We start from the raw sequence: 23682 nt of genomic DNA on the forward strand, positions 1-23682 counted from the left end.
GTAACTAATGCATTGATAGTTATAAGTTAAGTTGCAACTTATGCATTGATACTTTAAAATATAAGTTAGTTTTTAGTATATAGAGATAATGGCATGAGAGATTTAAAGATTATGTGAATTATCTCAAGTATGTTGATTTGTAGTTTGAATCAGCTTACATATCACTTATTATTATTATTATCCAAAGTTGGAGTTAATGAAGTCATCGATCAGTAAAGTCATCTCTCATTGTTTTTGGTAGGGTGTCCTTAAAGAAATTTACACATTTTGAAAAAATTGAAAAATCATCTATCACCGCACGTTATCGATCGGTAAAGTCATCTCTCATTGTTTTTTGTAGGGTGTCCTTAAAGAAATTTACACATTTTGAAAAAATTGAAAAGTCATCTATCACCGCACGTTATAAGAAAATTTAGATATATATCCCACTTAAAAGACATAATTACATATTTATCCAAAGTGTAAATTTTTAATGCATAAATAGAATACTTTTTGGCAAAAAGTGTTTACATAACGCAATTAATAAAAAAAAGGTATTTGGCAAAAAAGGTGATTATCTGCGTTTTCACATAGACAAAACGTAGTTTTGGAAAAGCATGTTGATACATACTTTTTCAAAACGCAGTTTTTAAACGCAAATTCTAGCTTACATAATCAATCCCAAACACCCCCTAAATTGGGGTGAAATCCTTATAACATTCTAATTTTTTAATCTATAAAAAACATAAGGCACATTATTTATTCATTATACATTTATGAATTAAAAAATTAGTATGCAAAAGGATTTCACCCAACTTAAGTGTGTGACACACTACTTTCACTTTCCTCTTATAAATTTATTGTTAAAATTAAAAACTAAAACTGAGAAAAAACTATTGCCAAACATGGCTTAAGTAGGGAAAAAATAGAATCCACACCATTAGGGTGGACGGAGTGGGTAGGGAAAGGGACCGGTACCGGTTGGCACACCGTGCCGACCCTCCGGTACTGGTGTGGTGGGGAGCGATTTGGGTACAGTGGTGTCGGTATCCATGCCTCCTTATTTGACCGTTGGGGTGCTTAGTTAAAAAAAATAAAATAATTTCAACGTGGCCCACCAAACCAACGACTCCTTCACTTCTCTTTCTACTTTTCTTCTTCATTTTATCATAACCTCCATTGTTTTTTTTTTTTTTTTTTTTGATTTCCTATCAAACAATACAAAACACACACATACATATATCATATATACACATATAATTTATCAAACAACAATTATGAACCCTTTCTTCAACAATCCTATATTTTCGGAACACGACCCAACACCCCCAAATATGTCGTTTTGTTTAATATTGTAGTTTGATATTTTATTTTGTTGTTTGTTTTATTTTTAATATTGTATTAGTTTTAATTATTAAATAAAATGTTTTAATTTTAAAAATAAATAGAAATGAAATTAAATAGAAAAAGGTGGGGATGAGAGGAGAGGGGTGACAAGGTGCTCTTAGCATTAGGAGAGGGGTGGAAAAAAAAAATCAAGGAGGGGAGAAGTGGGCAAGCTTTCCCCCACCCTTAAAATGAACCACGCTCCTTGCACGTTCAAGATTTCAAAATACAAATCAAAAATGAAAAAAAGGATAAAAATGTCATCTAGGGTTCTAGAGAAACAGGTCGGCGATCTCGGGCAGTACGGTCAGCTGCCCGTTTCTCATACCCCTAAACAATTCTATTCCTTTGTTTCCATATAAATCCCTCGCTTTCTCCTTCACTCCCGCTTCCTTTCACTTATTCGAAATACTAAACCCCCTTCTCTCTCTCTCTAAAACCTACATATACATACACCCTTCTATCTCTCTATATATATTTTTCTCTATATATAATATTAATAATAATAAATAAATAAAATATCCGCACACTTCCTTTGAGGTATAATTTCATCATCCAATTTCTTGTATAATTTTATTTTTGATTTTAACTGCAGATCTATTTTTCTAGGGTTTATTGTTATTTATTTTTGAATTTATAAAATTGAAGTTAATTTATGTATTAATTTATTTTTTTATTTACAGATCTTAATTTATGTTATTTTTATGGCTGATTAGGTTGATTACTGTGTAGTTCCGTTCATTTTTTGATGCTTATATATACATATATATATATATTATATACGCTTGTGTGTATAAATATATATCTGTATTTAATATTTGAAAATGTTTAGTGAGGATTATTTGGTTGATTTTGAGTGATTAATATTTGTTGATTACATATGTGTGTGTGTGTATATATATATATATATATATATATTTATATTTAATATTTTGAGGATTATTTGTTGTTGATTTTAATTGATTATCATCAGTTTTTCGAGTATATAAATATGACTGTTTCCAAGTAGGAAATAACGATAACTTATGTTACATAGTGTGTATATAAGTTTGTAGCTAGCTTATTGCATTTTCCTGAAAACTAAAAGTTTGTGGCTAGTAAAGTGAAACGAGCAATTTTTTTTCAGCCGGATACTTTGCTTATTGTCAACATAGCTATTAAACGTACTGAAGTTTTCTCGCTTGAGATTTTTAATGCTTTAAAACTGTGCTACTGGAAACAATTTGGAAATTGTGATGGAAAAGCGATGGTTTGATGTAGATTATCCTAAATCTGAATAGATGCATTATTAATTGTGTATTGGGAAGTTTTGGGGGTATCCGGGATTTTTTTTTTAAGTGCTTGTTTGCATAAAAATATCGGATCAGCAGTTTTCAGAGGATAGCTGTTGTTTTGTATCTCCTCTGCATATAGTTAGGAGTACCTAAATCAGCAATCGCGAATACCCTTCAATATAAATATATAATATATAGTTTCACTAATACTGCATTTTGTCAGTATTTATAGTAAAAAGTGTTACTCGTGCTGTTAGGGTTGCTTGTTTGCAAATTATTCATGTTATGATGCTGTTGATTACTATCTGTTTACATAATGTTTAGAAATAAGCTACTTGATTATGGTTTTGTTTGCTTTTTTTACTTAGATAGTGATTTTAGTTGTGATCTTCTTTGTAAATGAACCCTTGAACTTTGTCTTGAGATGAGTTTACTGACTTTTAGAGATATTTGATTGTGATTTTTGTGTTTTTGAATAGGCGAAAAAATGGCTGTTGAGATTACAGAGTTTCTATTATCTGCACAATCACAAGACACAAATGTCCGAACTGAAGCCGAGGGTAGACTTAAGCAGTTTCAGGAGCAAAACCTTCCTGGATTTCTTTTGTCCTTGTCAGTTGAGCTCTCTAATGATGGCAAGCCTTTGGAGTCTCGTAAGTTGGCTGGTATTGTGCTTAAGAACTGTTTGGATGCCAAAGATGCTACAACAAAGGAGCATTTAGTGCAAAGCTGGATGTCAAATGACGTGTCTTTCAGATCTCAAGTTAAAGGCTTGCTGTTGAATACTCTTGGTTCATCTGTTTCTGAAGCAGGGCACACTGCTGCCCAAGTTATTGCCAAGATTGCTTCCATTGAAATTCCAAGAAAAGAATGGCCGGACCTTATTGGCTCTTTGCTTGGAAATATGACCCAACAAAATAAGCCTGCATCATTGAAGCAAGCAACCTTAGAGGCACTTGGGTATGTTTGCGAAGAGATATCCCACAATGATCTTGTGCAAGATGAAGTGAACTCTGTACTCACTGCTGTTGTCCAGGGAATGAATGCCATTGAGCATAGTTCTGTACGTCTTGCAGCAACTACAGCACTATACAACGCTCTTGATTTTGCTCAAACCAATTTTGAAAACGAGATGGAGAGAAACTACATCATGAAAGTTGTTTGCGAAACAGCCATGGCTAAAGAGGCAGATATCAGACAAGCTGCTTTTGAATGTCTTGTATCAATAGCTTCAACATACTATGATGTCTTGGCGCCTTATATGCAGACTCTATTTGAACTAACTGCAAATGCTGTCAAAGGAGACGAGGAAGGTGTTGCTCTCCAAGCCATTGAGTTCTGGAGCTCCATTTGTGATGAAGAGATCGAGCTTCAAGACTATGAAACTGGTGAAAGTGGAGATTCGTACCCTCATTCACGATTCATTGAGAAGGCTCTTCCACAGTTGGTTCCCATGTTGCTTGAAACTCTATTGAAGCAGGATGAAGAGCAAGATCAAGAAGATGGTATCTGGAATCTGGCTATGGCAGGAGGAACATGCCTTGGTCTTGTTGCTAGAACTGTTGGGGATGCGATAGTGCCCTTAGTTATGCCTTTCGTGCAGGAAAACATATCAAAGCCTGACTGGCGATCACGTGAGGCAGCAACATATGCATTTGGATCAACTCTTGAAGGTCCTAGTGTTGAAAAGCTCTCCCCAATGGTCACATCTGCATTAGAGTTTCTGCTTAATGCTATGAGGGATGAAAACAGCCATGTAAAAGACACAACTGCTTGGACTCTCGGTCGTATTTTTGAGTTATTGCATTGTCCAGCGACTGGCTTTTCTGTTATTACTGCTGGTAACATTCAGCGAATTATGGGGGTTCTTTTAGGAAGTCTCAAAGATTCACCTCATGTTGCTGAAAAAGTCTGTGGGGCGATTTATTTTCTTGCTCAGGGATATGAGGGTCTTGAACATGGCTCATCTGTTCTCACACCGTATCTTCCAGATATCATAACTTCTCTTATTGGAAGTGCAGAAAGAACAGATGCCAGTGATACGAAGTTAAGGTCTGCTGCATATGAAACCTTGAATGAGGTTGTTAGGTGTTCTAACCTTGCTGACTCATCGCAAATAATAGCACAGCTTCTTCCCATTATTATGACCAAACTGGGACAGACAGTTGAACTTCAGATTTTGTCGTCAGATCAAGGAGATTTACAAGCTGTGCTTTGCGGTGTCATGCAAGTAATCATCCAGAAACTTAGCAGTGCTGATGAAAGTAAACCCATTATAATTCAAGCTGCTGATCAGATTATGATGTTATTTCTTAAAGTGTTTGCTTGCCGAAGTTCAACAGTTCATGAAGAAGCAATGCTTGCCATTGGCTCTCTGGCTTATGCCACTGGACCCGAATTTGTAAAATATATGTCAGAATTTTACAAGTATTTAGAGATGGGTCTTCAGAATTTTGAGGAATACGAGGTTTGTTCTATCTCGGTTGGGGTGGTTGGTGATATATGCAGGGCTTTGGAAGATAAGGTTTTACCTTTTTGTGATAGTATCATGACACTGCTTCTTAAGGATCTTTCTAGTAATGACCTAAACCGGTCTGTCAAACCTCCAATCTTTTCATGCTTTGGTGATGTGGCACTTGCTATTGGAGAACATTTTGAGAAGTATCTTCCTTATGCAATCCCAATGATGCAAGGAGCTGCTGAAGTGTGTGCTCAGATAAACACCAATGATGAAGAGATGGTGGAGTACGGTAATCAGTTGAAGCGAAGCATATTTGAGGCATACTCTGGTATCTTACAAGTATTCAAGGAATCCAAGGCTCAGCTTATGTTGCCTCATGCTCCACACCTTTTAAAGTTCATAGAAGTGGTTGTTAAGGATGTCCACAGGTACGGATTGTATTTTTTTGTTCTCTGGATCTGCTTACTTGTTTCTGTGTTGATTTGCTCACATGGTGCACATGAGTTATTTTTCTTGTTACTTATTTCATGCCAATCTGAGTGTCTGTGCTTACTATATCCAGTTGCTTGCTCATTTTGAAGTGCCAGTAACCGTAGTTTTCTGTTGTCCATTCTGTGGTTATGATAAATTTTCCAAGCATTATGTTTGTTCACATTTGCTTTTTTTTTCCTAACAATCTATATGAAATGATTAGAATAAGCTACTACAAGATAATCATGAAAGTTATGCATAATTAGAATGTACTTATATTGATAATCGGAAAGCTATGTGTCTCTAGTCTCACATTATGGCATCACCAAATATGGAAATAGAAACATTTCTTTCATGTGGGTGGTGGCAGTGAGTGCATGGTCACCACATATTAGAATACGGAGGATGATGATCATCAACAGATAGGAGATAGCACTTTCTGATTTACTTATGGAATTCACATTTTTTACTCGATGAATCGAATTGTGTGGTTTATTATGATGCTGCAAATGTTATGATTATGACAGATATGTTTCAGACTTTGGCAGCCAAAAGCTTAATCTAATAAAACAGCTATTACTGATGACTCTTACAGCCATCTTTTGTTTTTTTTAATGCTTGGTTTAGGACTTTGTTTACTAAATCTGAATATCATTGCTAACCATCTGTTTTTTTGTGTGTACTAAACCTAACGTGTCTGTTCTACCCATTATGATTCAACTCTTTTTGGGTACTTGTTTTTTATAATTCAATATTACAAGTCTGATACTCGTGGGTTTTGTAGGGATGAGAGTGTGGTAAAAGCAGCAGTAGCAGTGTTGGGAGATCTTGCAGATGCACTTGGTCCAAATCTGAAGGGCCTATTCAGTGACTTGACATTCTGTCAAGAGTTCATAGTAGAGTGTCTTCAATCTGAAGATGAACAGCTCAAGGAGACTGCCACTTGGACCCAAGGGATGCTGGCACGCTCATATGCCTGATTAATCATCATTCTTTCTCGCTCACTGAAAAATGCGCTTTTTCAATTATGGTTTCATATGAGGTTATCAAGTTTAAACCTTGGTCGGGTCAGGTCATGTCATGTCAGGTCGGGTCAGTTCAGGACAGGTAAATGCTGTGTTGCCATGTGTCTTTTTGTACTATCAATCCATGTACAAAAATTGGTGGAAAGGTCATTGTGTACGAGACTTGACATATTCAGGTCACTATAATGGTGGCTGATCAATTTTATGAAACCTTTTGATCCTGTAGTTCATACTTGTTTTTTTTTTTTTTTTCCGTCGGTTTCTATCTCATGATAATTGTAACGTTTTTTGGTAGTGTTCTATTTGACTATTTGTAGGTTTTCTCCATTGCCAACATTGTGTTTTGCCATTTTGAATATATTTTTCTTTTAGATTACGGTATTTAGAATGATACATTTGCACAAAAAAAAAAAAGTTGGACTACTGATGGGGTATTTGTGATAGTATATCAGACATTCATGTGTAGTTTAGGGGAAGAAATATGATAGTTTGAACTTAAAAAAAGTCAACTGTCAATATATTGTGGAATTTGTTTGGACTTTGTCAAATTGTATAAAAATAGTGGCATAAGTTTTCAAAAAACAACCTTTTTTACCTTAATTTCTATAATGTGATGCATTTTAGTTGAAAAGTTGTTAATTGTAGCTATTGTAAGATTACTCTACTACGTAAATCAAACAAATTATGTAGATCGGAAAATGACATAAATCGGAAAATGGTTAAATGCTTCTTTGGGAAAGAACTCCGGTTCCCGTTGGGGTTCCCGGCTCTCCTGGTCTCCACCTACTTGTGGAAGAGGGGGTGAGTTGATATTAAGGTGTCAAGGCGCTCGAAGAAGGCACCTTTGGGTGGAAGCATGGTAACAAAAAGAAGAACAAACGTCAGTCTTGAGGGTCTTTTAACCATTATAGAAAATAATTATTTTAATAATATAATATAGAAAACAATTTCTAAATTTTATATTATACTTTTTAAAATCACTTTTTTGATTTTCTTCTTTTTTTACATTATACTATTTTTTTTTTGTTTTATGTCGTACATTCTTATCAAATTATGAGTTTATATCGGATTTTTATCATATAACATAAAAATATTTTTTATAAGTATTTAGATTTACATCGTTAGTATCTTATGATTTTTAAATAAAAAACATATTACCAAAATGTATATAACTAAAATAATTAAAATAATAAATGACTGTAAAAATGACAACATCGCCATTTTTCAACATCTTTTTTCTATGTTTGTTTAATTACGATATTATAAAAATTTTGTATGTCAATAAGTATCTCTAATATATAAAAAATTTTATAAATAATATCTACATTTAACTTTATACCATTATAAAAGATATAATTAACATATATATCTTATTATTAACTTTTTATACAAAATATATTTTAAAATAGTAATATCCTCAAATTTCAACCCGTCTTATTTATAACTATTAATTTTATTATAAGTTACAACTACAACTTAATATATTTAATTTGCGTATTACGTGTGAAATGTTCTAGTAATATAATCAAAACACATCATCAACGTGACTTCGTTTGTTTGTTTGATTTAACGTAGTTAAAATCAAGTCATCAAACATAAAACATGTTACTGCTCATTATTTGTAAATTAAGCATGAAAAACTATATTAAAGTATGAGAAAATAACTCTACTAGTAAAATTTGAGTCTTTATGCTAAATATGTACACCTACAAAAGCATATACCACATTGGTAAACAACTTCTTACCACCTATTTACAATAGTAAAAAATGTCACATAATATAAAACATACTATAAAGAAAGTATAAATTACATATAAATGAATATCTATACTATATTATAAAGCAAATTCTACATGTCTAAATTTTAAGTTTCAACATTTATTTTCTCAAAATGTCTCTCTATCTATTCAATATTTACCAAAAAAACTATAATACTCTTTCTCTCTCCTTAAATTTCAACCAATCATTTTTTTTCTCTCTCTTCCATAAATCATTTATTCCTCCAATTCATTCAAAATCTTTTATCTCAAAAATCGTACATCGATAAGTTATAAAAATTATATGGGTGTTTTTAAAATTTCATGCACTTTCATTAGAGTTGTCATTCGATATAATTTCTACGAATTTTTAAATCTGATGGTGGAACCTATACGGTTAAAACATTTGGATATCACACTCTATGACCTATCACACTTTATGACCTATCACCCCCACCATCTCACCGCCGCAACGTGCGGATACTTATTCTCGTATATACTAACAAATGTTTTCGGACAAACTTTTATAGTTTTATGAACAAATTATCAAACATGTATGAAGTTAAATGAACGGCAAAAAGTGATTTACGTTCATTACCTAAAATGAACATACTCTTTTTTACTTTTGTTTATATGCATTTGTTATCCAAGTTTTGAGCTATCTTAAATGGCCTTTAGGTGCATCCCCACTAACCAACGGGAAGTGATTTTTTTACTACGGATTTTACTTCGCATACTATAAAATTTTTGTTATGATCTTTTTGCCCTTAATAATAACTTTTCACCCTTTATTTTGCCCTTATATTCCTTAGATGGAGAAGGGTCGATAATCTTTTATTTAGTAGCCCTAAATCAACAAATTAACAAGTCTTCGTAAGCCTAATGAACAAATCCACAAACGTTAGCCAACCATGTGATAAGTGAGTTGCATGTGCAGATGATCGGAAGCTCTCAAATTGCAAAAAAAAAAAGGGGACTAGTTGCTTGTTGATTTCATTGGTGATTATCGAATAATTTCATATATAATGTGATCTAATCCATGGTTCTTATTCCCATATATCAGAGAGAATAAAATAATCTCATTTTGTCAGGTGAAAGAAGAATGTAACAAAGATTGAGAAAGTCTAACAGAAATTTTAATTTATTTATGCTTCAGTGGTTACCATTGTAGCTTGGAAAAGGTGTAGTGTAAAAAAGTTGAATAACTTCTAATATGAAGGGAAAAGAGTCATAACATTATCTTTGTAGTATGAGAATCAAAATGTGTAGTAAGAAAATCAGTTGTAACCAAAACTCTCATCACAGTGTAGTCACCACGGTGTAGCAGTTATGTTAAAACCTATACTCGGAAAATTCTTCAGATGAACACTAAAAATTCTCATCACAGTGTATCCACTAATTCTCTTTTCTAATCTTGCCCCCTGATTTTTCCACATGTCATCATCTCATAGTTAGGAGGATTATTAGGCTATTTGGTTAGGAGGATTAATCATTTCCCATTTTCAAAACCATATTTCTCAAGTAATCAAACAAAATAGCACAATTATTTGCAAAGATAAGCAAATATCATTAAGAAACACAAATAGATACAAAGTAGTCTTAATGTCCTTATCATTTGTTTGTACTAAAAAGGGCAAAGTAAAAGATCATTTATATATTAATTTTTTAGATAGAACTTGTAGTTAAATAGTCTACGATCACCTATTACAATACTACAATTTGTCTCCCATCAAGTAACATATGATTAGTAGCATACCATATAGGCATATACGATTCGCTAACCCAGAGTTAACCTCTTCCCAATCACATTTACTACTAGTATCATTAAACATGTTAATAACATGATCACCACTTCACCATCAACAAAATCACCAGTTTGAATTAAACTCTCATCATTGATATAACCATCTCACGAACATAAAACCATGAGTTTTCGAATGAAAAGGAGTGAAATGAAAAGAAAAGAAAGTAAAAAGAAAAAGAAAAAGAAAAAAAACTTGTAAGCATGAAAAACATTGTTGAGATAATAGAAAACCAAAGAACAAAAATATAAATAGTTAATTATAGGGAAACAAAGGAAAAATATGTAGATTTACAATTCTGTCCTCAAATATACAATTATTAATAAAACTAAGTTTTTGAATAGAATAATAATATTATAAATTTTTAGATTTTTTTTTTTTTTTTTTGCAATCAGTATATATATAAAAGGAAACTTTCGCATTGCATTTTCAAGTTCTAAGTTGCAAAAAAAGTAAGGTAGAATAAAAAATAAATAAATGGAAAAAAAGTTAAAAAAAAATTATTCTCAAGTTTATGTTAAAGAAAGAAAAAGAAAAACAAGTTGATAGTTATATTAAAAAGATAACAACTATATAGTTTTATAGATATATATCCATGTAATTTATTAAGTTAAAAGGATAAACTTATAAATTTCACATTGTTCATTCCAATCTTCTCTATTTGGAAGGAAAGTTAAAATTTGTGGGATTAAGATCCACTCCATTTTTCTTTCTTTCCATTTTAAATTAAACCTAAGAACAATATCTTTTAATGTTTCTTTTATTATTATTTTCTTTCCTTTCTTACTTAAAAAACAAATCAAGAATGTAATATTAGTATTTTGTAACCCCTTTTTCCATTATTGAATACAAAAAACTTTTCATTTTCCTTAGCAATACATTTGGTTCGCTCCGTCGCCATCAATATTGACATTTTAAGTAGATGGAGTTTAAGGATGTTAATGGAAATCATGTTGATCCTGATATCAATTATCTGATTTCTTTAAAAGTTGCAAACTCGATTTGGTTAATGTTAATTTAAGAAGCAAGGAGTTAATTCACTCATGAGTCGAATCTTCCGGGTCAATTCATCAACTCAAATTATACATGTCGTATTCTAAAACAAAGCCCGAATCACCATTTTTATCCTACAAAGATTTTTCTCAATTCGTAAGCGAGTTTATTATGTCGGGTCAACTCAGGGGAGTACTGACGTGGGAGTACTGAGGTCAACTCAATTGAATATTGGAGTTTTACTTCCATTTTTAATGACCCAAATAGAGAACTTGGGCCAACCTCACCAGCTCGATCTAACATTCTACCGTCATTATCAATTTCAAATTTCATGAGCCCCACATTTAATACAGTATAGTTCATATTTCAATTTCAATACAATATATTTTATGATCCGGATGTTGATGATATCGTGCAAAAAAAAAAAAAAAATACATATAAGATAATTTGGAATTCCTATGATATTCATGTAAGCTTTTAGTAATCTAAACCATAATGCTAAGGTGTCATATCTATTGATATATTTACCACATCAATAGTTTTGGTCAATATCACAAAGTTATATAATATGGTAAATATATCAATAGTTGTGGTATGAATCTTAATAATAGCTTGTAAAGAAAACCGAAACATTCTTTAAGCCATTTTTTCTTAAATAACATTATCTTGTATTAAGATTGATAGAGTAATGACTTTATGGATACCATTTTCGACTTCTACTCTTGATTTAAATAAACACAAATTCTGTTGGTGGCGGTTTTGCTTTTGTGATAGATCATAATCACTTCCGCCCATGAGGTTCTTGGGATTCCGGCTGCCGCCTTGAGTTCGAGATTGCTAAGGATGTGGAGTTAAAGGATGTTAATAGAAACCATGTTGGTCTTGATATCAACTCTGTGTGTGAATATTAAGTTTGCAAAAATAGTGAAATAAATTTTAGTTTTGAAAGGATATATACATAGTTACGATTTTTTGTAAGAATAGTGAAGCAATTTTTTAAAAAAGATAAGAAAAAACCACAACCCAAATAATAAATGATTAAATTTACGTAAAAGCAAAGTTAAAAAAATAAAATAAATACAACACGGAGATTTGTATCGTAGAGCTGGTTTCATGAGTTAAGGTAGAGATTTGTGTTCGATTATTGGGGAGGCCGAAATATAGTATGTCATTAACATAAGAAAAATATAGCCCTCATCATTTAGAAAACAAGATATTATACTCTGTAAGGGTTACGAATAGTCATGGTCAGCTATTCTTTTTGTTTTAAAAAGCTCACGCTTAACCCGGGTGGATTCTTGCTCGTATACTAAACGAGGTCTAAAATTGGCTCAAACTCGACTCAAACTCATAAAGGAAGCTCGTAATTAATTTCTTAAGTGTTGATCACAAGTAGAATACTAGTTGCTCGACACAATTTCAACCCTAGCAGCATGGTTCACAGCAACTAAGCTTCAAACTCACAAATTGCATCTTATGAGTTCACTAAACAGTAAACACTAAGCTATCTCTCAACCAACGATGAATGGAATAGCCGCATAGCCTTGACATGTATCGTAACTATTAAAAACTTGACCAAAACCTAATCCATAACAGTAACTAAGCATTTACAAAATCGTAATCAGAAACAAAATCCTAATCAGAATCTTTTCAGATTATAACTTCGAAATAACACTACGACATAAAAAAAAAATCAATGGCATCCTAATTTATGCAAAACCGGTTTTGAGACTGTATTTCAAGAATAGAAATGCTATGTTTTCACAAAAGCCATCATGCTGGGAACAGGCATACCTAAGTGGTGATCAACATCAATTCATGTAGAATTACTTGGGCAGCACACAAGACATAAATATGCAAAAATAACGACCACACCAACGCACCAAATCAGGCCACGTCCTGAAATAAAAGAAATGCTTAATGCTGAACCAAGTTTTGAACACAATCTTGTACATAACACCTGGTTGAGTAAGATTTATAGTTACTGACCATATGTGTAACAGATTCCACTGCTTAATACCAGCAATGATCGACAACTAAAAACTAGAAATCACGACTCTCATGACTAATAAAACGAACAAGAAGGCTTCTACCTGAAGTATATCGAGACCTGGGGAATATCAACATCATTATCTTCCTCATCCTCACAAGCCACTACCACATCAAAATGTCGTCTGTATGGCGGAAGATCAGCTTTAGCAATTTCTTTTGCGAGACTCACCATTTTTTTGTCCATTCTATCTTTATGCCTTGGGAACATACTATTATATAGCAAACAGCTTCCAAAAGATATGCTATAAGCATTCAGCCCTTTGTTTTTTAGCCATTGAAGAAGCTCTCTTAAAGTGGGGTCATCTCTCAAGATCCATCGGTCCCAGACAGTCCAGCTCAGATCCTGGTGTTTGATCACCTTTGGTGGAACGGGTTCAGCCATTGAGAATAGAGGAAGTGCAAGATTGGCAAAGGTGTTCCTGTAGTCTTCCACCTTGTGACCTCCATGCAGGACCTTGTAGAGCTCCAGGCAGACCAACCCAGTGGCCATGGCAGTAGCAGTTGCTATAGCAGGGATGATTCTACCAGCAATAAACTTGGCTTTGAGCTTATCGACTTCAGGAATACTGTAATTTCTAGCTCTCATATTGGCAAGTCCAGCAATTAGGTCCATGTGATAATTAGAGTCGTCATCCTAAACATAAACAAAAAAAAAATTAGATACCACAGGTAATGAAACTGTATTATAGTTCAGGGATAGTTAGGATTGTCACTGTAATAAATATAACTTTTTTAAAAATACTCTATGCATTGAAGTTTTATAAGTGATTTGAGTGGCCAGTGGGGTAACCCAACACGTCCATGTTACATTAGTGTGTATCAAATACAGCAACACAAGCCGGTGAGAAATATATATCACCAGCTCTTGGTAATATGCCTACTTGGTATAAAGGCCAGTGCTAATAACTGAAAACTTTCGAAAGATTGCAGGTTGTAACAAGTCAAACTCGGTATTAATATTAATTAATGATCTTGCTCAGTAGGAGGGCTTTCCCCCTTCTGTGCAGCCTGATTCTCTCTCTGGAAATGAGGGTGCCCTCGATTGACATTTATCATCGAATAAGGAATCCTTCCATGGATGAGAAGGTTGCTCAAAGCCGAAGAGAGCCCTGTGTCCCGCTGATAGAATGGAAAGGGAAGGGCCAGCATCGATAGACGCTCGAAAACCATCGGCGGAGGGGTCCCCTTTTCACCAAGGAAGGGACGATAGTATAAACATTTCCTTTTTCATACAGATAAATGCAGGTCACAAAATACTTATCTTGTAAATATAATTTGTGAGTCATACCATATACGGAGTAAAAAAACTTATAGCATTAATTCAACATAAGTCTATAATCTCGAGTAAAAAATAATTGTATGCACTAAAAAGAATATTTGACCCATCTACTTTTGAGCTACTTTACCTCGAATTCAACCTGTTATTTTTTCAACTTTTACAAAAAGTACTGAGAATGAAATCAGAAAAAACGAGGAACATATATTTTTTAAACCTGTTATTTATTACCGATACAAGTATCGCTTTTTGGGTCTTTTCCTAACTAAAGCTTGAGTCTTCATTTAATGTGTCGCACACTCACACACGTATGCGGTGCGCCGCATCAAACTCAGGAAAAGTTTTTGCATGCGTTATTGGTTGAAACTGATCTTTCCATAGTATAGCATGGCCCAAGAAACCCTTTTCACATTCCATATAAAGATGCTTACTCAATGTTCAGTTTTGGATATCCCTATGTGCGTGTCTTTGTTATCATAGATGTAATTTTCAGATTTGCTATTGTTACAGAAAACTTATAGATATAGAAATCCATAGGGCATAAGTATATGTATTATGTACATAAATCTAAATATATGGAAAGACAGAGTATACCATTTAATATCTGGTATTACCAAACCGCTACCCATATCCAATCCACCCCAAATAAGAACCAAAACCGAATCCCGAGCAGGGCACGGTCTTTGAGAAACAGTTTATTATATTTTTTCGGCAGTCATGCTCAACCCTAATTTAATGTAAATCGGTAACATTTGAACCTCTAAACTTGAAAAGAAAATGATGAAAACCACACTCATAACAAGCAGAGAGGGAGAAGAGAAAGAGCACCTTCTCAAACTGAATTGGGTTCATCCTGAAACCTAAAGGCAGCTTCTGGTGGCATAATTTTAACTTGTTGATTAAATCATCAATAACAGCAGAGTCATCAATGGATGCAGTGGCCATGCTTGTAGCTTTTTCATCTGTTACAATCTTTACATCCTTCTTGGGTTCGAATTCAGGAACAGTCACTTTGCTAACTGCATCAGCACACTTGTTAGGAGACTTGACCCACTCAGGAATTGGAATACCATATGTTTCAGCCCGTAGCACAGATGCTGCTATAACAAAGTTAAGGTGGCTTTGGTCTTCAACCGTGAACTGCAGAGGTCGAGGGAAACGCTTTGGGGCAGACCAAAAAGGCATCCCACTACTGTTATTAGCATCCTCAGGGAAAGTGAAGGTGAGCTGTTTCACACGATTAGCAAAGTAGTCTTCAAACCTGATTACAAAAGTATAAAAACACATAATGAGCAGGTCAGAATGTGATAGCAAAAAATAACTTGAATGCCAGCACGAAGAAAATCCTGCCAGCATCAACCAAATTACTTTTTGAACGGATAAATTTGGGTATGTTTTATCTCTTACATGCCAAACTAAAAAAATTGATTAAAAAAGACATTTTTTACAGCCGTTCAAAATACTGAGGCATGTATGGGTAGGAGAGGTTGATGCTTCGTAGTTTCCTAAAGCGTACTTCAAAGCATAAATCCTACTTTAATTATATTCATTCAAAAACGATTGCAATGGAACAAAAGGTCTATGACCATATTTGACACACTGCTCTGGGAAAGTGTTCAAAAGACTCAAACTTCAACATTAGTCACTCATATGAAAAACAATTAACCACCTTGGCTCAACCCTGCTTAGGTAAATGGGTCAACTCGGATAAAACTTTTCCTCTTAAAGCCCCAATGGAAAAACTAATATATTAATAGGGTTGGGATCAAATAAAAAGGATCAATCAAGATAAATGCTGAGCAAACAATTATCTGCTTAGACTTCTATATAATAGATTTCTTATTTCTGCATCTATTTTTTGGTGTTGCACCATAAAAAAAAAATCAACGGAAAAATTTATTTTTCTTTTGAAAGGCAAAAATCAACAAGATTTATGTTTCACAATATTGTCCGAAGTTCGTAATTGCATAACATTTTCACAGTATGTGAGACAATACACTTTTGATGCAAAACCTGAATTCAATCCATTACGAATGACCCAACGGTATATATATATATATATATGGGTTGAATGGGTAAATGGGTCAGAAGTCACCCAAAGAGTATTCATATAAAATCTCCTAAACCGTTTTAAAACATAGATGATCCTTGTAACGGTAAAGCTAGCTTGATTATACTTAAAACTTCATTATTTATAGATTCAAGAAACAGAAAGACAATGCAATGTGTTCTTTTTTGGAAAAGCAACGCAAAGAAAAGAGTGTTGAATCGCATCCCGCACAAACACTTACACACATGTTACCAATTACCCGCCCCACCCACATTGCCAGATCTACCAATTGTTGAATCAGCTGTATCAAACGATAAATACAAAAAGAAAAAACTTACTTTAGTCGGGCCCATGATATGCAGTCCATAAATGATTCGCATCGCTCCTTTTCTAAGCATTCAAGTACACGTTCCAAGTTATCCCTAGCCTGAGCATCACCAGCTTTGACCATGCCAGAAGTATATTCACTTGGATTGGACAGATAAGCATTTGCTTCAGCAGGTGTCTTCTCAAGCAATCCTTCAAACTCTGATCGAGCCCAAGTCAAACAGTGGTCAATGTTGTGTGGGAATGAATGCACTGTACACATAGGTGCTTGTTTCTCAGGTGGGTCCCTAGACGCACCATAGTTCTCTGTCAAGTGAGGGATGACCATCTGTGTGTTACACTTGGCACCTAAAGTTCCCGACTCTAGAAGTGGCTTTTGAAAATATAAACACCGCTGATCAATATAAAGCCGTGCATTCACATTGTCAAGAGCGTTGACAACAACACTAAGATTCTCCCAAAAAGTATCATCAAACACATTTTCAGAATCTGGGCTGGCCCGATTTTGAAGTGCTTCAATATGAAAACTAGGGTTTATCAAGGAAGCAGCAGTTGCAGCAACGGTTGACTTAGCTTGACCAATGTTCCAATCTCGAAACAAAAACTGCCTGCTAAGGTTGCTTTTCTCAATAACATCGTCATCAGTAATTGTTAGCTTTCCTCCATTCCCACAAGAAACGCCCATCAATGCTAAATTTTTCAAAAACTCACAGCCTAGTGCACCAGCTCCCACAACAAAAACTTTAGCTTCCTCTAACTGTTTCTGAAGTTTAGCCCCGAAAACTGAGATCTGAGCATCATAACGGGTATTCAATGGCTTCAAGTCATTTGGATCCAAAGGCTCAACAGGAAGCGACTCCAGAGAGTCAAAATAGAAAAACTGTTCAACACAGAGAAAATCAAAAGGCATTGTAAAGACTAAAGATGTATTACAAACTCTAAAAAATAGAAATATCTAAGCATGCAAGAGAGATGTTTGAATGCGCATTTCCAAAGTTATAGATGTTAAATTGAATAACCAGAGTCATAGACATCTGTAAGAACTATTTAAGGAAGACCAAAGATGACGTTATTGCAATGAAAAATTCATAAATACGTAAAAATGGTTAGTAAAATGAAAACACCAGTTCTTAACGCAGAAACTGTATATAACCTGCTATTCAAAGCAATTTTTCTAACCCATAATTAATCTGATAATTGAGACATTAATCTAAAGTGACTGTTGCAACATAATCGTTTACAAAATTTTGCAACGATCCAAATGTTGAAACTTTATCAGTTCCAATATGATTTAGTAATCAAGGTAGAAACTTTGACTTATTAACGTATATACTGCTAACTTGGGTGAGTTGAGTTTATATTTGAAACGGGTCAAAAATAACTCTACGAGCTGGTCAAACAGGTCAAACAGAAAGTCTTACATGTTCTATTCAAAGAATTAGCAAGTTTTTTCTCAGTAAGTTTTAATTTCTTTACACATAACATTATAAAAGAAAAATAAAATGTTTCAACCAAGCGGAATCCATCCCGCCCAAATTTAAAACATACTAAAGGTAATCTATAACCCAACCAATCCATTTTGCCAACTCTATTGATAACTTACCTGAAGTAGTGGATGGAACTTTGCAGAACATGCTTTCACAACTTCCTGTCCAACAATACCACCAAACATGGCTGCCATGGGGTTCAACACTGCCCGTGCACCAAAAGCGAAGTTTCGAACAATTTTCTCATCTATTTCTTCAAGTTTTCCATCCTCCAGTTCATTATTCATACGAGTAACCACAGAAACAAACTTACGAGCATCTTCTTCACACCCAGCAACAGGGTATCTTCCCAACTCTACGACAAACTTATCCAATGCTTGAAATAACAGATGTAAGAGTGGAGGGCGATCAAATTTAGAAAAATCACTAAGAAGAAATTCACCAGGATCTTTAAGTGCTTCATTCAATGGCTTGAAGTTCAACACCTTTGGTTGTTTTAACTGAGTTACAATTCCACCCTTCTTATATGCACCAAAATTTGTGGTATCTTCTTCAATGCTAAAAGAATATGGTTTTGAATTTATTACTCTTCTTGGTTTCCCATCATTTAGTTCAGACATCCCATGAACTTCAGAGAATACAACTAGGTCCCCATCCTGAAACTCAAGCCTTTCATCATCAACGCAGGTGACTAGTGGAGGGTTATCGTTGCTTATGGATGCAATAATGCCAGTGTGTGGATCCTCTCCATCTACATCAGAAACTGTGAAGTTCGGGCCGAAGTCACAAAAGACACTACCAAAAAGACCTCGGACTTCAGATTTTATAAAAGCAATTGGAGGCTCATGTGTGTGGCAGAAATTATCAAATTCGATTGCTTTCTCCAAACTAATATCTGTGAAAACTACAGCCTGCAGAAAGAATTGAAAAGTTTAAACATGTACAAAACCAATGTGTCATGTGTACAGAGAAACTACAAATACTCTTGGAGCATTCATCAAGCTAAATAGTAACTTACTTGAAAGTTGAAACGTCAGATTGTCACCTATAATTGGGTCATCTTACACATTGTGCAAAAAGATTTCAAAAATAACAGTAGGGGATTGATTTCTAGACTACCACAATAACTTCAAACAATAGGCAAAAAAGAAAGAGAATAGTGACGAATCCTAATCAAGCATAAGTAGATTTTTTAAAATAAAAATAACGAAAATAAAGTAACTGTAATCATAAAGCCAGCGACCACCGTGAGAGTATTCAAGTGTAGACTTGGAGTTTATAAGTTGATACAGTTAGCATATGAACAATTACATTAAGTGTGAGTTCTTCGTAAGAGTATACCATTTTTACTATGTGTCTAACGTACAAATAAATGGATCAGTGTTCATCAAGAATTAGCAAACATGTGTACAATCTATATACATAAATGTGTGTGTGCGCGTATGAAAAAATGAAACAGAAGCACAAGGGCTGAAAATAACAAGAGTATTGTAATAAAGTACCAAAAGCAAGACTTCTTGAGATTGAATAAATATTTATACATAGTACCGGTGAATGTAAACAGAAAGAGTCTACAAAGATAGGAAAAATGCAAGGTTTTACACCTGATAGTATTCAACCGATGGTTTTGACATGCCTTCAAAGGCTGTCAAGAAGTGGCTCACTGGAATTTTCAACGGCGTGTTTTAGGAGGGAAAAATGTTGAGAAAATTTAGATTTCAATCTTTAAAATTGAACGAGATATCCATGAGAGTACCAACTATAAAGCTATCAAGTTTATGATCTATACATATAAGCAATGTAAGCAGGTTAAAAACCACTTTAAGGATGACAACAACTGTATCAACAAAAATTGTGCAGTGGATGAGGGATGTAGTCTTATTTTGCAAATGGCAGAGCATGGGAGGGTTTAAAGGACAAAAGAGAAGGGACTCGAATACTGTATCCAATCAGATATAGCATATAATGGAATGTCAGCTGTATCCAATCAATTGAGATATATGACTCCTAAAAAGGGATGTCCCTGAAAGTACATTTGAGTGATTAAGAAAACTTGCTAGTTGCTATTGTTAATAGCAAATGCAGGTAAATTTGTTGGCCGCTTAGCAATACCAATGTCTCTTTAATGCATATTCAAAACATATATGAATATGCCATGTATCAATATCCTTCATTACTAAAGCAAAACTAAATGTTAAAAAAAAAAACCTAAAGCAAAACTAAATAGAGTTGATAGCCTGCAAGTGCAATGTTTCTAAACGTAAAACAATCAGGGATTCTTATCAATGATATCATTCTACACTTAGAGTCATTATCATAGAAGTGAAGAAGTGATGCGGAAGTTTGATGAAAGCACAACAGCTCTGCCTAAACTCCATTCTGAATGAAAAGTGGCTGTTTGATACTTCGTACAGATTGAGCATAATCTATGGAGTATGGACACACTACTAATAATCTTAGCAAGGATTGCCTCTAGGCCTATTAAGACTTTGGTTGAGATAAAGCGCATTTACAGAATTCAATTCAACTTAGGTTTAGGATGTATTTAAAAACACCATTTAGTTATTACTCTCGCAATATCCTTGGGAGTATTTCTGTTAAAATCCAAAAATTCAAAAGATACTATAATCAGAAACAGTTACATAAAGTAAAGATGAATATAAGTGTGGCCGTGAGATCAAGCTAACATCACCAAATGTGGCAGTTGCATAATAGAATATACAATGAAGTTCAAATTTATGGAACATTAAAAGTAAGCAAATGAAATACAATAATCACCTGAAACTCAGACAGCTGCTCTGTAGTTAATTCAGTTGTTAAAGTAGAAATAACCACTGAATTGTTCAGTTCTTGCATCTTCTGAATAGAAGCAAGAGCTCTGTTCTTTCCAAGGTCATCCTCAGTGAAAATGAAATTGCTAGATAAATCCCACAGCTCAACGTTTCCCACATCATGCAAAGTCACAGACTTCACACCAGCAAGAATAAGATTCTTTGCTGCAAACAGTGCACATCAATTCATAAATACAACATGCTATATACAAAACATATGTGCACAAAACGTCACATAAATTAGTATTGATAACAAGTGAACATTAATTATTATAACAAACTCAGTAGTAACTCACCGATTTCAGCACCAAGGCCTTGCATCCCAGATACTAGAACGTTGGACGCGAACAGGCGCCTCATAGTTTCCCGACCATAAACTGCAAGCTGTCGGCTATGGAGATCCTCATCAATATCAGATTGGTTCGAGTCACCACCAATAGGCATTTTACCATTAGTGGTACCATTAGAATTGTTTCCTCCCATTGTTGCAACAGATGAAGAAGTTCCGGTACTTGTACTAGTGGTTGCAGCAGCTGACGAGATCAAGTTGTCTAACTTAGTTCTCTTGATCAATAAATCGTCCACTACTACCTCTCCTCCACCTGATCTCTTTCCAGGAAGCATAAAGTCCGATGGTGAACTGTTATTTATAAACATTAATCATTATTAATTACTCATACGTCAAAAAACACACAAAATCAACACTTAGAAAACTAATCCGCTCATAATGTACCATAAAACATATACAAAGTAAATCTCGATAAATTAGGACGAGACAAATTCAGTCATACATGAACGAACTGGGAATTAACAAAGGGCAAATAGTTCCATGTTAGTTTATAAAATCAAGCACTTAAAAAACTATTTTGCTTAGAACTATCAGCATTTAAAATAATCTAGATAACCTACGGGACAGCAATTCTGCCATGTTTATTAGTTCATAGATCTCAATTCCAGTAAAGCAAAACATATTGGAATCACACATATAAGCAACAAACAATGGATCGACATATTGAAAACAGCTACCTATATCTAAACTAATCAAGTAACTAAATACAGTCTAGCATAAAATTATCGACATATACGAAAACAGATTTATATTTAATACACACACACACACCTCTGTAACTATTTCATTGAGCTTTTTTTTAAGTTAGGGCAACACAAACAAAGGATGAACGAAATGAAAACAGTTCCGTTTTACAAATCAAAAAGTAAATACTGTTTTGCTAAAAATTATTCAAATATACATACACCTATATATGTATACATATACAATTATTGATATATGTATATGTATATTATATATATATGCATAATGAATCAAAAAAATTATACATGCAGATAACAATTCAATACACACACACACACACATATACATAAAATAGATATAGAATTTTAATCTATACATCGATATTGGCATATTTTATATATCATATAGTTTCATTTTCTATTAAATCAACATATCCAGACAAATTATGTATCATTAGATATACATAAATCATCATTACATAGCAAGTTATATACATATATAGATAAAATTGCAAATATATATATATATACAAATACAGAATAAATAAATATATAAAGGATAAAGCATACATAAACTGCGATGAACTGCTTGAAGCCATTGCGAAAGTAAAATAGAAAAAACTCGAAATTATTAGGTGTAAAATAACTGAAAGTAAAGAGGAATTTATTATTATTATTATCACGTGTATATATATATATATATGTATATGTGTGTGTATAGATTGCGTATAAAAAGAGATTAGAAGGTCAAATACGAAGAGTAAGGAATAATTTGGATTTTGATTTGATTATTACCGATGAAGAGATCTTTGAGGATATGAAGGCTGGCTGAAATTCCTTCCTTTGTATTGTTATTATTGTTATTATATATATATATTGATCGGTTATTAAAAATATATATTGATTTCGTTAGGGTTTGATTGAACGAAGGAATATTGATTGTGTGTGTCAATTGCTTGTTGTGGGAGAGATTGAGAGAATGCCACTTTGATTGAGATATATATAAACCTAAAATGAAAGCCTCACCCTTTCTCGAACTTAGGAGGCCTTTGGATGGGTTGTGTAGTAGGCTTACAACCAACAATAAAATGGGCTAATCAAGATATCATATCATATCAAATAGTAAAAAACTATGCTATGCTAGTATTTTTTTTACTTTGTTTTGGTGAAATTTTGTTTATAAGTTTTTTTTTAACGACGAATCGTTTTGATACACGAGAGATCTCGAGTCGCCATCGGCGTACTAATGTTGACGAGGTCGTTTAGATTCATATCAAGCCATGACGTTGTTACCTTTGATGACTCATTTTTGGGATGGTGTTTGGTGATCCCCTTAGATCCCAATGATTCACCTTACTCTATTGGAACGACTAGATGTTGAGTAGTTTCAAGAGCACCTAGCAATTCAACACAATTTGTGCATTTACTTTGATGGAAGAGGAGGAGGATCGGCTGAAAAATGACCGGTTTAAAGGCTAC

The 23682-nt window shown here is 33.8% G+C and overlaps 2 protein-coding genes across 3 annotated transcripts; one reads left to right on the forward strand and one right to left on the reverse strand.

Moving 5' to 3' along the window:
- The first annotated feature begins 1788 nt into the window (after window positions 1-1788).
- Window positions 1789-6826, forward strand: LOC122593108 (importin subunit beta-1). The gene is made up of 3 exons (XM_043765464.1): window positions 1789-1905; window positions 3119-5528; window positions 6356-6826. The coding sequence occupies exons 2-3, from the start codon at window positions 3127-3129 to the stop codon at window positions 6549-6551; spliced, it is 2598 nt and encodes an 865-aa protein (XP_043621399.1). The 5' UTR covers window positions 1789-1905; window positions 3119-3126; the 3' UTR covers window positions 6552-6826.
- A 6121-nt stretch (window positions 6827-12947) lies between these two features.
- LOC122591042 (ubiquitin-activating enzyme E1 1-like) lies at window positions 12948-23172 on the reverse strand. Of its 2 annotated transcripts, none has more exons than XM_043763231.1 (8): window positions 22999-23172; window positions 21468-21811; window positions 21119-21336; window positions 18457-19251; window positions 16865-17733; window positions 15305-15737; window positions 13242-13834; window positions 12948-13047 (listed from the first exon to the last, which is right to left on the reverse strand). In XM_043763231.1, exons 2-8 carry the CDS (start codon window positions 21793-21795, stop codon window positions 12975-12977), a joined length of 3309 nt encoding a protein of 1102 aa, XP_043619166.1. In that variant the 5' UTR covers window positions 21796-21811; window positions 22999-23172; the 3' UTR covers window positions 12948-12974. The 2 variants fall into 2 exon arrangements, with proteins under 2 accessions (XP_043619166.1, XP_043619167.1); XM_043763232.1 differs by lacking the exon at window positions 12948-13047 and adding an exon at window positions 13049-13108.
- Window positions 23173-23682: the final 510 nt, after the last annotated feature.

Source organism: Erigeron canadensis, chromosome 3, assembly GCF_010389155.1.
Source record: "Erigeron canadensis isolate Cc75 chromosome 3, C_canadensis_v1, whole genome shotgun sequence".
NCBI lineage: Eukaryota > Viridiplantae > Streptophyta > Magnoliopsida > Asterales > Asteraceae > Erigeron > Erigeron canadensis.

What these genes read in the sequence shown, in the direction of transcription:
- LOC122591042 (XM_043763231.1), bottom strand. Translation starts at nt 21,795, where the DNA reads ATGCTTCCTGGAAAGAGATCAGGTGGAGGAGAGGTAGTAGTGGACGAT. An exon ending in ATATCATGGGCCCGACTAAA is followed by an intron (nt 15,738 to 16,864) that starts GTAAGTTTTTTC and finishes TTTTGTAATCAG; the next exon opens with GTTTGAAGACTACTTTGCTA. An exon ending in CAGGTCTCGATATACTTCAG is followed by an intron (nt 13,048 to 13,241) that starts GTAGAAGCCTTC and finishes CTTTTATTTCAG; the next exon opens with GACGTGGCCTGATTTGGTGC.
- LOC122593108 (XM_043765464.1), top strand. Translation starts at nt 3,127, where the DNA reads ATGGCTGTTGAGATTACAGAGTTTCTATTATCTGCACAATCACAAGAC. An exon ending in GTTGTTAAGGATGTCCACAG is followed by an intron (nt 5,529 to 6,355) that starts GTACGGATTGTA and finishes TGGGTTTTGTAG; the next exon opens with GGATGAGAGTGTGGTAAAAG.